This window comes from Zootoca vivipara, chromosome 5 (genome assembly GCF_965207765.1).
Source record: "Zootoca vivipara chromosome 5, rZooViv2.hap1.1, whole genome shotgun sequence".
Lineage (NCBI taxonomy): Eukaryota > Metazoa > Chordata > Lepidosauria > Squamata > Lacertidae > Zootoca > Zootoca vivipara.
The window spans coordinates 53,988,420-54,001,974 of NC_142588.1; the positions used below are offsets into that span (position 1 = coordinate 53,988,420).

Here is a 13,555-nt window from a genome sequence, read left to right on the forward strand (position 1 = left end):
TTTCATCTTTTGCTAGCAGATCATACACAGAGATCTCTTTCTTTCTTTCTTTCTTTCTTTCTTTCTTTCTTTCTTTCTTTCTTTCTTTCTTTCTTTCTTTCCGCATCTATATAATTGAGCATATGCCATTTTTATGCAAATACGTGCCCTCTTTAAATGTTCTATTTTGGGAGGCAGTGTGTACGTGGCTACATTTCAGGTGAACTTTGGCAGGCTGTTGATTCTGCCTTGAACCAACCTGCACTTTTGCTTTGGCAGAAAAAGTTCGATATTTGGCTCCTGGCATGTCCTAAAGGTGCTGCCTCTTCCCATCTCACCACTCTGATGATCCTCACTGAGAATGCCCTCTGAAACATACCATCCATGTGGCAACTAAACATCACTTTCCCTGAATACCTCTCACTTTCACAGCTTCTCTTTATAGCAATCAGTTGGGGGCTCTTCTGCTTTGGAATGTTTTGCTTTGGAAAAAATCAGGCACATCTGCCACCCAAGAACTCTGAGCTCCCCCCTGGACATGTTGAGTTCCAGTTTATACTTCTAATAAATAAAAAAAGGATTTTTTCTGCCTAGAGCCTGCTTCCTAAGTAGTCAGTGAAAAAAGTGTCTCGTTACAATTGTGGTTTCTCCGTAGAGCAGAGCCAGGAGTAGCGAAAGAGGTTTCTGCTGGGCTTCACTTGTGGACATTCGGCATGAAAACAAGTCTAGTGGCTAATCAGGCAAGCTTTGGTGGAAGTAGTACTGTTTCTGTGTGTTGAGGGGCGGGAGAGAGGAGAGGGCTGGGATCAGGGGATCACGTTTCATTGTGACATCACTGGTCCTCATTCCAAGCAGAGATGCAGACCAACTAATCCACTGGAAAAGGCAAAAATCATCCAGCTTAACCCGGTTGGAGGGGATATTCAGGACGGCATTGGAAGCAACTGAACCCCAGGATTTTGAACCAGCCACAGGCTTTGCCTAGTCTGAGCGGAGGTAGGTGCATCCACCACTGTATGGGGAGCAGAGTTGCCAGATTTTTTTAAATAAAAAATGAGATATTTTAGGGCTACATTGTCTACTGTATATAGTATGCAAGGAACTGGAGAGTTCCCAAAAGAAGGAATATTCATTACCATGATTCTCTGGATTAAGGCAATTCAAGTCAGGTCTAGCATTTAAAATAAAGGAGGGTAAACATTTGCATGGAGCTTCCTAAACCTTCCTTTCAAGGTCTAAGCATGGCCCTCCAGACCAGCTGCTCAGACTCATTTTCTGACAGTAAGAGCTGTTCGACAGGGGAACAAATTCCCATGCGAGGTGGTACCGGTAGATTATCCTTCCTTGGAGGTTTATAAGCAGAGCTTGGATGGCCATCTGTCATGTATGATCTAGTTGAGATTTCTGCATGGGGGGTTGGAGTAGATGACCCTCAGGGTCCCTTCCAACTCTACAGTTCTATGATTCGATGAGCTCCTTGACCATTCCTGAAATCTCAAGGTATCCATTGATTTCTGAAACTCTTGGAATCAATTCTGGAAAAACGAGCATTTCAGACTTGGCTCCAGGTTTTCAGCCACAGGAGATACACATCCTTGGAACCATTTAAGCATTGGTTGGATAAACATCTGTCTTGGATGGGATGGGTCCAAGGACTCCTGTCTACAGGCAAATGAAACAATTGGCCTCTGAAATCACTGCTTACTGTGTCTCTATGGGGCCTGACGCTTCCATTATTTCCCCTGGTCCCCTGTGCTAAGTTCCTCTGAAGATGTATCTAAAGTCTAGCAAAGTTTTCAATTAGCAGGGAGGGAATAACATTGTTGAACAGTAATATTCCTGAGGGTGTTTGGAAACTGAGTTACAGCACATTCTGATGTATTGTATTTAGCTTCATACTGTTATTTACATCACAGTCCTAGACATGTTGACTCAGAAACAAGTCCCACTGTGTTCAGTGGAGCATACTCCCAGGTAAATGTGCATATGTTTGCAGCCTTAACTTCACAGCAATTGAGCCATCATAGGGCCCATCCAAACAACTTTTTTATTGCATGTTCATGATGATTTGTGGTGATGATGGTATCAGGGGTGGTCATACACAATCTTGCTTTCAATACTGTTTGCACCAGCAAATGTCTTGGGGTGTTCATACTGCCTCATTTCCATTCAGTGCATATCCTGCAACTTCCTGCTGAAATTCCAAAACTTTTTATACCACAGATGTTCAGGGTGTTGTCCTGCATATGTCCCACTGTAGTCCCTCCAGACAGCAATAAGTTGGTAACATTGGGGAAGCACTGAAGAGCAATTAATGATGTATAATAAATCCACCACTATTGTGTCAAGAATATGTTGCAAAATTCCTCTGCAATAAAATACATTGTAAAAACCACCCACAATAAAACACATTGCAAAATTCATCCACAACAAAACACTAGAGACCTGCCCTGGGTCTTTCTCTCTCCCCCCTGTATTATTATCATCAGAGTCTCGAACCTAGTATGTTGGCAGAAGTGTAATTTCTAGCTCACCAATAAAAGTTGCTATCATCATGGTAGCTAACTAAAGGTCTGGTATGAAATGTGCATGTTTGTGGTTAGGAGGGAGTGGGGAGTAAAGGAGAACAATTCTGGGAAGGCTTGGCTGTCACAAGATAGCCCTTAATGCCCAGGGCTAAACAGAGCGTGTTTCCTATAAAACAACAGAACTCCTTCTGTTATGGATTAGTTTCATCTGAAATGCCATGCAATTTTTTCTTTAGCTCTTGTCTGTAAGTGAGAATATTGCTAACAGTGCTCATTAGTGCACTTCCATGATAACAGAGTGGGGTTTCTATCTCCAAAGTTGTGGGGGGGGGGGAGAAGCAGGTTGTCGTGTTAGTCATTAGGATCTGGATGGACAGAGAAATCTAGAGGAGATGATACAAAAAAAAGCATCTGAAATACTGGGTTCTGTTTTCAGACCTGAGGTGTGTGTGTTCTAGTGATACAAGAGCAGCCCAGAGGAGTTAGGTTATTTTATTTATTGCTGAGGATATATCTGTTTGTCTATTAGACCAAAATAGGTAGGTGGATCTAGGATTCTAGCTTTTGGAGGCAAGAGGCATGAAATAGATATTACCATGGAGGAGTGGGAATGGGGGTGGTAAAGGCAATAAGAACCAAGGATAATGTACGGGGGGGGGGGACCTGCTTGACACTTAATTGGCTGCAACTGCAAGTGAGTGACAGAAATAGCAATTGCATCCCCTCTTCCTTACCCAAGGGCCATTTCTTTCAGAACAACTGTTAACTATCTGATACAGTGCAACAGATGTCCCTGTCTCAATGGCAGCCGCATGGCTGAAGTCAAACAACCCCCAAGATTTTGAATGAACTAGCCTAGAAAAATGATCATGGACAAGAATAACTTAGTGCTGAGTGAATATTTTCACAGCATGACTGCTCCCTCATTGACCTCGCAGTCTTTGTTCTAAAAGGAAGCTTGTACAATGTACATGAAAGGCAAGTTTGGGAATTAACATTCATAGCCTTATGGCAGAGAAAGCACAGCAGCTTAAATAGACCAGGGCTTGAGTTCCTGGCTTGGGACAACAATAGCCCATAACCACCTGTTAGCTATTATATTTTTCTATGCTAAAATAATTGTAAAGAAACTGTGATCTGAAATGATCAAAATGTGCATTTACCATTGTTCAGGTTTAACTTTCCTGTCTGCCTGATGAAACATCTTGCAATTACCGGTATATATATTGCATGGGCGACTCTCAACTTTCACGGGAGTTACATTCTGGCGATAGTGTGTAAAGCTAAAATAACGTATAGCCAAAATGCATTGGGTTCAATGGTGGGTGGGATTGCCTTTCCCCCCAGATGATGTCCCTTGTTCCTCCACAGGAACTCAAGAAACTGCCTTATACCAAGTCAGCCCAGTGGTCCATCTAGTTCAGGATTGTCTAGACTGATTGGCAGGAGGTCTCCAGGGTTACAAGAAGGGGACATTCTCAGCCCTACTCGGAGGTACGGCCACTGAGCCCCAACCCCCACACCTCAGGGATTCATTAAGTGGTTGTCCCCCTCCTCTAAGTTCTATTTCTTTTTTGCAGGCACTGATGGCCTTGTAGAGAAGATTGCAGCGAAAGGTGCTCAGGACCCAAGTGTCCAAGGGATGTTTTTCGGCAAGGGCGATGAATGGATGCCAAGTTCCCGAAAGCTTGTGAGAATGTCTCGTCCTGCTAACTTAGCCTCCTTACGGGTCACCTTCTTCTTGCTGTTTTTGTGCTGGGATGTACTCATTCGAGCCCTGCCTGTCGGCCCAGATTACTTGCAGCGTGGCTGGCAGAGGCTTCTGGAGGAGGGGGAGAGCTGTGTGCAATGTAGATTGGAAGAATGTCCCACGCCACGTGGCTGCCTTGCTGGGGTGGTGCTGGATGCCTGTGACTGCTGTTGGGAGTGTGCCAATCTGGAGGGCCAGATCTGTGACTTGGACAATACCAACCACTTCTATGGCAAGTGTGGGGATCACTTAGAGTGCCGCCTTGATTCCGGGGACCTACGGCGTGGCGAGGTGCCTGAGCCTCAGTGCACTTGCCAATCTAGCCAGGCTCTCTGTGGCTCCGATGGCAAGACCTATGCCCAAATATGCAAATTTCAGGAGGTGCATAACTCCCATCCAGAGGCTAATCTCACTGTGGCCCATGAAGGACCCTGCGAATCAGGTAAGGCTTCTGCAGGTTTTCTCTAAATTTCCAAGTGAAGCTGCAATGTGAGAAGGCATTTCTCCACATTTACATTCCAAGAAAAGGGGGCATTTGGGAAATGAAAGAGGCGGAGAGCTTTAAGCTGGACAAAAGAGAAATGGGGAATGCTTTGACAGCTACCTTAAACCAGTTCAAGCTTTTGTTTTTTCGAGCCCAGTACAATAACTGGTGGAAGTGTTCCAGGGTCTCAGGCAAAGATCTTCCCCATCACTTGCCATGTGAGCTTTTTAAAGGGGAAATGCCAGTTTAAATGCCTAGGACTTTCTGTATGCAAAGCACAACCTCACCTTAAGAGTGATGCATAGACCTCTTCACAGTGCACTGTACGGTAATTATTTTCTATGGAAAGCTGTGCAAACCAAGATCATGGGGTTCCCCATCCCAAAAGCAGTAAGTAATTGAAAATAAGGCCTGTATGGTTGTTAGGGGGCACCTCCAGATGATATATTCAGTGCTTAGAGTGAACCTAAACATCTGGCCAGAAGCCTCTTAAATGACAAAGGGAGACCAGTCTTCTTTTTCAGCCTGTGTCGCTTTCACATGTGTTCAATAACATGTCCATTCCAGCCTATTTCATATTCATCTGGATATTTTGTGCTGCCATTGAAAAATCCAGATTTTTTTTTTGTATTGACCAATGTTTATAAATGTTTACTATCCCACAAAAGACACCATTCTGTACCGATTTCCCCTTGAAGCACATATTTCTAAACATATTTTATTCTAAAATATACATGCTGATATGCATTTTTGTACATTTTTTTGTACTGTGATGTACTGGGGACTACATCACAAAATTTGGAGAAAAATTAGATTGCTATTTAGTGTGCATAGCATGGCTCAGAAAAGAATGGCCCAGTAAGATACAGCATGTGTATATCTTAAAATAGATGGAGCAACTCTGCTAGATTTCATTGAAGGGGAACACTAGAAGAAATCCAAGATGTTGGGGCAGGAAGGTGTCACTGGGATTGCTAACATTTGGTCTCACAACACTACACTATTTGGAAGTCCTGATAAGGAGGGTGAAACGGACTATAGAGATGAGGTGGAGCGGCTGACAAAGTGGTGCAGAGTTAATAACTTGCTCATAAATACAAAGAAAACAAAGGAGCTTGTGGTGGACTTTAGGAGACAGAAGAATGAGGTCCAGCCACTTTTGATTGACAGAATTTGTGTGGAGAGGGTAACAACGTTTAGATTTCTAGGCATTGAGTTACAGGAGGATCTGTCCTGGAGTGTTAATACAAGGGGGCTTGTGAAGAAGGTGCAACAGAGACTGTATTTTTTGAGAATTTTAAGGAAAACCCACCTTCCACAAAAGCTGCTGCTTGCCTTCTATCACTGTGCCATACAGAGCGTGCTCACGTACGGTTTATGTGTGTGGTACGGAAGGTGTACTTCTCAGGACAGAGCAGGGCTGTGTAGAATTATTAAAACAGCAGAGAGCATTATTGGCTGCTCACTCTCCACCTTAGAACAAATCTATACCACCAGGTGCCATAGAAAAGCACTAGACATATCAAGAGATCCAACGCACCCTGGTCACCATTTGTTTCAGCTCCTGCCATCGGGACGGAGATATAGAACTATGCAGGCAAGAACGAGCCGTCTCAGGAACAGTTTCTTCTCTAGAGCGATTTTGGCCTTAAATGGAAAGCCTGGACTTTGAAGTCATCTTATTTTACTTGTTATTTGTATTATATTTACTGTTTTTAATTAGGTTTTGTAATTTTGGATTATGCGGAATGCTTTATCTGAGTGGATGTAGCAACCGAGTAATTTCGTTGTTCCCGCAAGGGGACAATGACAATAAAGATATCTGATCTGATCTTATCTTATCTTAAAATCCAACTGAAACTTAAGAAGCTGCCTGAAATTAGCCAGAGACTTTTGTTGAACTGATCAAGGATTATCCACTCTGCAGCTCTCCAAGGTCTCAAGTAGAGAGCTATCTATCCCACCCAACACTTGGTACCCAATCCTTTGTTAACTGGAGATGCTGGAGATCGACCTTGGGAACTTCTGCATGCAGAGTATATGCTCTACCACAGAGCTATGGACCCCTCCCTGTGCAGCCAACCTCAGAACAGGAGGAAGAGAGGGACTAGGATGCTTAAAATATAGCCAAAGCATCTGACAGTAAAGCAGGCTGATTAGCAGCTGCCACAAGGATGTCACGTTTCTGCCGCAACATGAGACTGAAGCGACATTCCCTGAGAAACACTTCATTTAAACGAGGATGACAAAGCTCTGGACCACCGTTTAGGGGCCAAGGGCTGTGGTTCACAGATGTGCCAGGATGCAAACACATGCTTGACTAACAACTACTGGTGGGCAAGGCGAACAGGACTATTCAGCTCAGTTATAAAAAGCCTGGCTTTTTTCTGTTTATAAGAAATAAGCCAGCATAGTGCAACAGTTGTACACGACAATGTGCTTAATTATTATTGTGGTGGTTGCTGCTGCTGCTGCACCTAAAATTGCTAGTTGCTGAACAAAAATATTAAAATTACACAGGCGCTGCTTGCAGGCTGACAACCGAAAGGTAAATATCACATCATGTACTATAAGGATTTTTTGGAAAACACATCTAAATCAGATCTCAGCTAGAACAAGCTGAGAGAACTAATCTACAGCAGGCACCCCCAAACTCAGCACTCCATATGTTTTGGGACTACAACTCCCATCATCCCTAGCTAACAGGATAAGTGGCAAGGGATGATGGGAATTGTAGTCCCCAAACATCTGGAGGGCCAGGTTTGGGGGTGCCTGATCTACAGTATAAAATCCAGCATGAAAATGTTTTGTTTTCATATACAAGCAATCCAGAGATTATTTCCCTCAGATGGTTTTGGATCTTTACAGAGCCCCATATCGTATCGCCTCCCTATGACATCTGGAACATCACTGGGCAAGATGTGATCTTTGGGTGTGAGGTTTTTGCATACCCCATGGCATCTATTGAATGGAGAAAGGAGGGATCGGACATGCTGCTTCCTGGAGATGACCCCCACATCTCAGTTCAGGTGAGCTACGAGTTCCAGCAAGAGCTCAGGAGGAGAATGGTCTGTGTTTATGGGGCAGGTCTGAAAATGGATTTTGCAGCAGAAGGTTCTCAGATTACTCAGTTATTTGGCAGGCCTAATTTACCTCCTTTTAGGGGATGCGGGTGGCGCTGTGGTCTAAACCACTGAGCCTCTTGGGCTTGCCAATCGGAAGGTCGGCTGTTCGAATCCCGCAACCCGGTGAGCTCCTGTTGTTCGGTGCCTGCTCCTGCCAACCTAGCAGTTCGAAAGCACGTCAAAGTGCAAGTAGATAAATAGGTACCACTACAGTGGGAAGGTAAACGGCGTTTCCATGCACTGCTCTGGTTCGCCAGAGGCAGCTTTGTCATGCTGGCCACATGACCCGGAAGCTGTCTGCAGACAAATGCCGGCTCCCTCAACCAATAAAGCGAGATGAGCGCTGCAACCCCAGAGTCGTCCGTGACTGGACTTAACTGTCAGGGGTCCCTTTACCTTTACCTTTTAATTTACCTCCTTTTAGCAACTGCATCTCATGTTTAGCATCATCCTTCACTTAGGCTGACATTAGATACCACAGATATGCCACTTTCATTTTCTTCAGAATATGCTGTATCTGCTGCTGAAAAAACAGTTGCATCCCTGCATGTGCATTTCCTTTGTTACCGTGAAGTTCAATTATCTTCTCCTTTTTACTGTTCCCCTTTGAGGAAGAGTAATAAACTATCCACAACATAGGCGTCAACTTCCGGATAGGAAAATAAGGGAAAATAAGGGGTCAGCGGCACCGCGGCACCGCAAGTCGCTTCTGCACATGTCCAGATATGCGCAGAGGCGATTTCCAAAACCAAGTGAGCTAGCAGCCAGCCGGGAGCTGCAAATCCGGGGGATTTACAGGAATTTTTCAATTCGGGAGACCAGCGGGAAACGGATTTAAATCCAGGGGTTTCCTGCAAAAAACAGGAGACGACAGCTATGATCCACAATGGCAGGTGTGGAATATTGTACTCACTGTGGATAACCCTAACACAGAAGACTCACCAAGTTATCCTCAGAAGGGTTAACAGGCTTGGAGCTCCATCCCAAAATAGAACTTGAGAGGCTGTAGGGCAGCCACTTGTATACCCTTCTATTTAAAGGGCATGTAAGGAAGTCCTGGGAAACTTTTATAGAAACTACAAATCTTTATTATTGTTGTATGGAATGTTTGGGTGAAGCGAAAACTACATCACTGCTGGATTGAGAAGCTTGGGGAAGCTCTATGTTTCGGGCAGGGGAAAAGTAGTGTTATGCTTCTGATAGCATCTTCCAGCTAGAATGAATTTCAAGTCACTTTCCTGGACTGCATTTCCTTGCTGGACCACACATCGGGGATGAAAGTGAACAAATGAAAACTGGAACTAGAAACAGCTTTCCCACAGGGAAAAGCTGAAACAATGGAATAATCTCCAGAGAGAAACTCCATTTTCTGCGAGTTAATTAAAAACAGTTTAAATGAAACATTATGGAATATATTGCGCAGAAAAATCTTCAGTGTGAGGGTAGGTATTAAACCAGATGATGCTACCAAGGTCCTAATGCACCACTAAATCCCCATGCACCCCTACAACTTTAGGGTTCCATCTTTAAAATGGGATGCATTTTCAAGGACTCTATCCTTAAAATGGAATGGAAATCCCAGGCAGGTGGGAAGTGGTCTTCATTGAGCACAGTAGTATTTACATTCTGGCAATCCCACACAGGATTGTGCTGTAAATCGGTCAGTCTCACTGGAGGATCCTCAGTTTAAGATTAGTTTTCCCAGTTTAATCAGGAAATCTACTGCTTTGTGACTGCATATTCTAGTCTATTGCATAGACTTGTATAGCTTTGTAAGAATGCAGAGAAACCTAGTTTTCATTTAAAAAGTTTTTAGACCTCATCTTAAAACTATATGTATGTAGACACATAGTTAAGTATGTAGACATAATCTTCTAAGAGCTGAGAAATCAAAGGGGATGTGGGTGTGGCTTTCAGTAACCGAGAGTGAAGTTTTTGAGTCCCATATAAAGCTTTTTGATTCAATCCATGGCAAGCAGTCCCTCTCCTACTGACTCCACAAACCCTTCATTTTCTCCTCTTTTATATTCCACCCCCTGCCAAGACATTACAAATTCTGGAACTTGTTTCAGTGTTGCGCTGCTATTGATAAGCAAATGACTATTTCAAAGTGATCTTTTAAATTCTGTGCTTCATGCGTTTCTGCCCATTGGTGAGGTAACATCACTTTTGGGGTGTGATTCTGTGCTCTCTGAGTTGACAAGAGAAAGAGAAAGACAGAGCCTGTGCATTCACTTTCAGAGAAAAGCTGCTTGTATCCTGTTTACAAAGGAGACTGAGAAACAAGAAGACAGTTTGTGGTCACTTTCCAGTCCGTTCTGATTTATGCTCTAAAAGAAAAAAGAGAGTGTGCCACAGTACAGTTTGCTACATCTGCAAGGAATTTAGATTGTTTTCCAGTTCAGGGTGGGGGTGAGGGGAGACTTGGTATTTCACAACAGGATGAGATGTTCAGGAGAATACACAAGTACAAAATACATATGTGTCAAGTGTGAAATGTGTGTGCATGTAGAATTAGGTATGTACGTCTTTTAAAATCCCAGAAGTATGCCACCTTTCTTGTTTATGTGTACCCAAACACACAGGATGGTGGAATCTCCCATTTAAAGTGAGAACAAGGAATATGGTGGAATTCTACAGTTACCAAATATGTACAAAGGTGACAGAATGAGACTAATTGTTTGCTCTAACTGCTGGGATTAGGGAAAGAGAAAAAGGGCTCTAAATTATAGGAAGACAAATAATAAAGAGGTCCTGGAAACCTTTTGAAGGGAAACATTCAGTCTTATTGGCCCTGCTTTAGAACAGGAAAATGAGTCAACAGCTTTTGCATTCCAGGTGTGTGGCTTTCTAAATAACAAAAGATGTCCTATGTGACAGAGGTAGCATTTATAAATGACAAGATACAGGATGCTTGTGCAAGAAAATATATTTCAGAGAACATGATAGTGCTTCACCTGAAAGAAGGGCAAATGGAGCAATGCTAAAACTGAGCTTTGCCTCTGTACAACCAATATCTTAGATATGCCTGAATTGATTGCTTTGTGATACAGAGACTGTCTCAATAACTTCCCATTGGAGATTTCAGCAGCAATCCACTTGCTGTAAAGTTTTTAACAATGGAATTGTGTCTCTCCTGTTGGTATATAATTAACTCTAGTTTAGGGGAGGCCCTCAGAAATATGAGGTGACCAGCTGGCTGCAGATTCAAGCTGTGCGGGTAACTGATGAGGGGACTTACCGCTGCTTTGCCAGGAACAACGTTGGGCAGGTGGCAGCTCCAGCCAGCCTCCTGGTCCTCACTCCTGGTAAGTAGTTCCTACTCTTCCTCTCTTCCTCCTGACAGATTCATTGTGTTGAAATTCAGGCCTGGCACACCAAACACCCTTTGCCATATGTGAGAGCAGATCTTCCATGTCTCTTTAGTCTCCCCCTCTTCTGAGCTATCTGATATTCTTCAGCCAGCCGCTGCTATCAGTGCTCCTTAACTACCAAGTAGTGTTTCGTATATCATGTGTAACCAACTGTGTTATGATTGAAGGTGTTTTTTTTAAAAAAAGAATCAAATGGTTTATCCATAACTACTGACTATACCAACCTAGTCCTTAGTAAAATGTCATTAACAGTGTTTTCTAAATAAAAGGAATTCAAATATATGGAATACCATTTCCTCACACTCAGGGCAGAACTACACTTTACCAAAACATGGTTGCCAACCAAACTGGCAGCCCTGTGTCCGTTTTCCCCTAGATTACATCCTTATTACAATCAACATTTTCCCATCCACTTTAGCGGCAGCACGTCCTGTGGGTAAAGGGATTTTTTAAAAGCTAATGTAATGCTATCAAGATATGAGGGTAGTTGAACTACATGCTACAAAGGAGCAGGTGGGGTTCTTAACGGGGGCTCCCAGTTTCAGTGATAACCATGTGTTTCCCAAAATGTTTAGTTCTTCTCTATGATCACAATTCAACACAGAGTTAAGCAGTTCCATGGCAGACATCTTCTGGGCCCAAATTCTACTTTCTGTTCACTGTATCAGAATATCCCTCTTTAGCATTCAATTTAAAATATCTGCAAAAAAAAACAATTAACACCAAATATTAGCTTAAGCATGATATTGTTTGTGACGTGCGTGCTTGGTTGATTTATTGGTTTGGTGAAAAGAAATGCAGAGAAAGACATGGAGATAAAATGTTTGACAAGTTGTTTGTCAGACCCTAGAGAGAGGGAGCTGCTTCAGGCAATGGATGCTGAGATGTGGACAGGGACGACAGCCAATTCTTTCTGAACCCCTGTCCCAGCTATTCTCCTGTGTTAGAGAATAGAGAAGGGTGTGTCATGGGACCTGCACTGAGTCCTCCAAGGATGAGTAAGATTCAGCTGTCAATCTGGTAAGTTTCTGCCCATGGAATGGGGCAGTGGTAACATCTTGTCCTTCACCTTAGGCAGCAGAACTGAGTCTTGGGCCAGCCCTGTTCTTGGCTGCTTGTAAAATGGACAACATCCAAATATCCCCACAGTGGTGAAGGATAGATAGCAAAGGATACAAACACTGTACATGGACTAATTATTTGCTTTGTGCCCTGTACTTGCAGATCAGCTGAACATGACTGAATTGGCCCTGCCCAAGATGCCCAGACTAGGGCCAGACGATGACATGGAGAGTGACGATGACTCATATGACTATTACTGATGACACATGCATGAGGGAGCTGTCAAAGTGAAGAGAAATGTACATCTATTCCATTTTGAACATTTGCCTCCTCATCTACTGCAGACCTCTGAGATAGCCAGTACTGAACCTTTGTGCTGAAAATCTTCTATGGACAGTTCGGATATCAGTTAATTTGGGGTGGGGAAGATTTATGTATTTAATCATTTGACCCCTTCTTTTGTTAGGTGAAGGGGACACCAAGCAAGTGGAAAGAGGGGGTTTGTTTTGTTTTTAGCTGATCCTAGAGCAAATGGGCATTAAATTGTACTTTGATCACCTTTGGAGAATATAGTTTCTTTGACCTCACACATGTCTCAACACTCATTAAACTTCCCCTTGAGGAAATGAGAGGCTTTATCCTCAATGCAGAGAGCAGATACAAGATCCTTAGTTCAGAATAGAACCCCAACCCCTCCACACCAGGGTCCCAATCCATTGCTGTACACCAGGGATGTACAGCAATGGATACTTCAGTTTACTTTTTAAAAACTAGTTATGCAACTGCTAATTGCATGAATGATATTTTGACTAGTTTGATCAGAGACCAGGGCTTCATCTAGACAATTTGATGGCCCAGCACACTCTAGAGAAAAGACGAAGCAATGAGACCCCTTCTTGTGATGGGAACCCAGCCTATTCTGTTCCAGATGCTCTCCACACGCTTGTTCTCTACCCTGCTCACCATTCCCTTGTTCCTTACGTTACAGACTCCAAGTTGTCTTCTTAGCCTTGATCTGTACTTCTCTTTGGTCTGCTTCCTCAGTTTGGATCAGCTCTTGCCCTCCAGATCAACTGCAGTGGCATTGCATGAGACACTATTCGCCATATGAGCTGAATGCCTTGACAATGTTAAAGTGAAACCACCACTCACATGTAGCAGTAGATATGAAGCCTCTTATGCAAATCCACTTGCATGATCAACTCTTCCATATTGAAGACAGTGTGGACAGGTTACAACGGAATATAGTAGGG

The 13,555-nt window shown here is 43.3% G+C and overlaps 1 protein-coding gene across 2 annotated transcripts; it reads left to right on the forward strand.

The window, feature by feature from the left end:
• Nucleotides 1-828: 828 nt before the first annotated feature.
• KAZALD1 (Kazal type serine peptidase inhibitor domain 1) lies at nucleotides 829-12,861 on the forward strand. 2 transcript variants are annotated; one of them, XM_035134017.3, is made up of 6 exons: nucleotides 846-975; nucleotides 3,879-4,001; nucleotides 4,088-4,699; nucleotides 7,610-7,770; nucleotides 11,027-11,174; nucleotides 12,465-12,861. In XM_035134017.3, exons 3-6 carry the CDS (start codon nucleotides 4,150-4,152, stop codon nucleotides 12,560-12,562), a joined length of 957 nt encoding a protein of 318 aa, XP_034989908.1. In that variant the 5' UTR covers nucleotides 846-975; nucleotides 3,879-4,001; nucleotides 4,088-4,149; the 3' UTR covers nucleotides 12,563-12,861. The 2 variants fall into 2 exon arrangements, with proteins under 2 accessions (XP_034989907.1, XP_034989908.1); XM_035134016.3 differs by lacking the exon at nucleotides 3,879-4,001 and having other exon boundaries at nucleotides 829-975.
• The last annotated feature ends 694 nt before the right edge of the window (nucleotides 12,862-13,555 follow it).

Coding starts and splice junctions, on each gene's coding strand:
- KAZALD1 (XM_035134016.3), top strand. CDS start 4,150: ATGTTTTTCGGCAAGGGCGATGAATGGATGCCAAGTTCCCGAAAGCTT. Junction 7,771..11,026: donor ACCCCCACATCTCAGTTCAG/GTGAGCTACGAG, acceptor AATTAACTCTAG/TTTAGGGGAGGCCCTCAGAA. Junction 11,175..12,464: donor CCTCCTGGTCCTCACTCCTG/GTAAGTAGTTCC, acceptor CTGTACTTGCAG/ATCAGCTGAACATGACTGAA.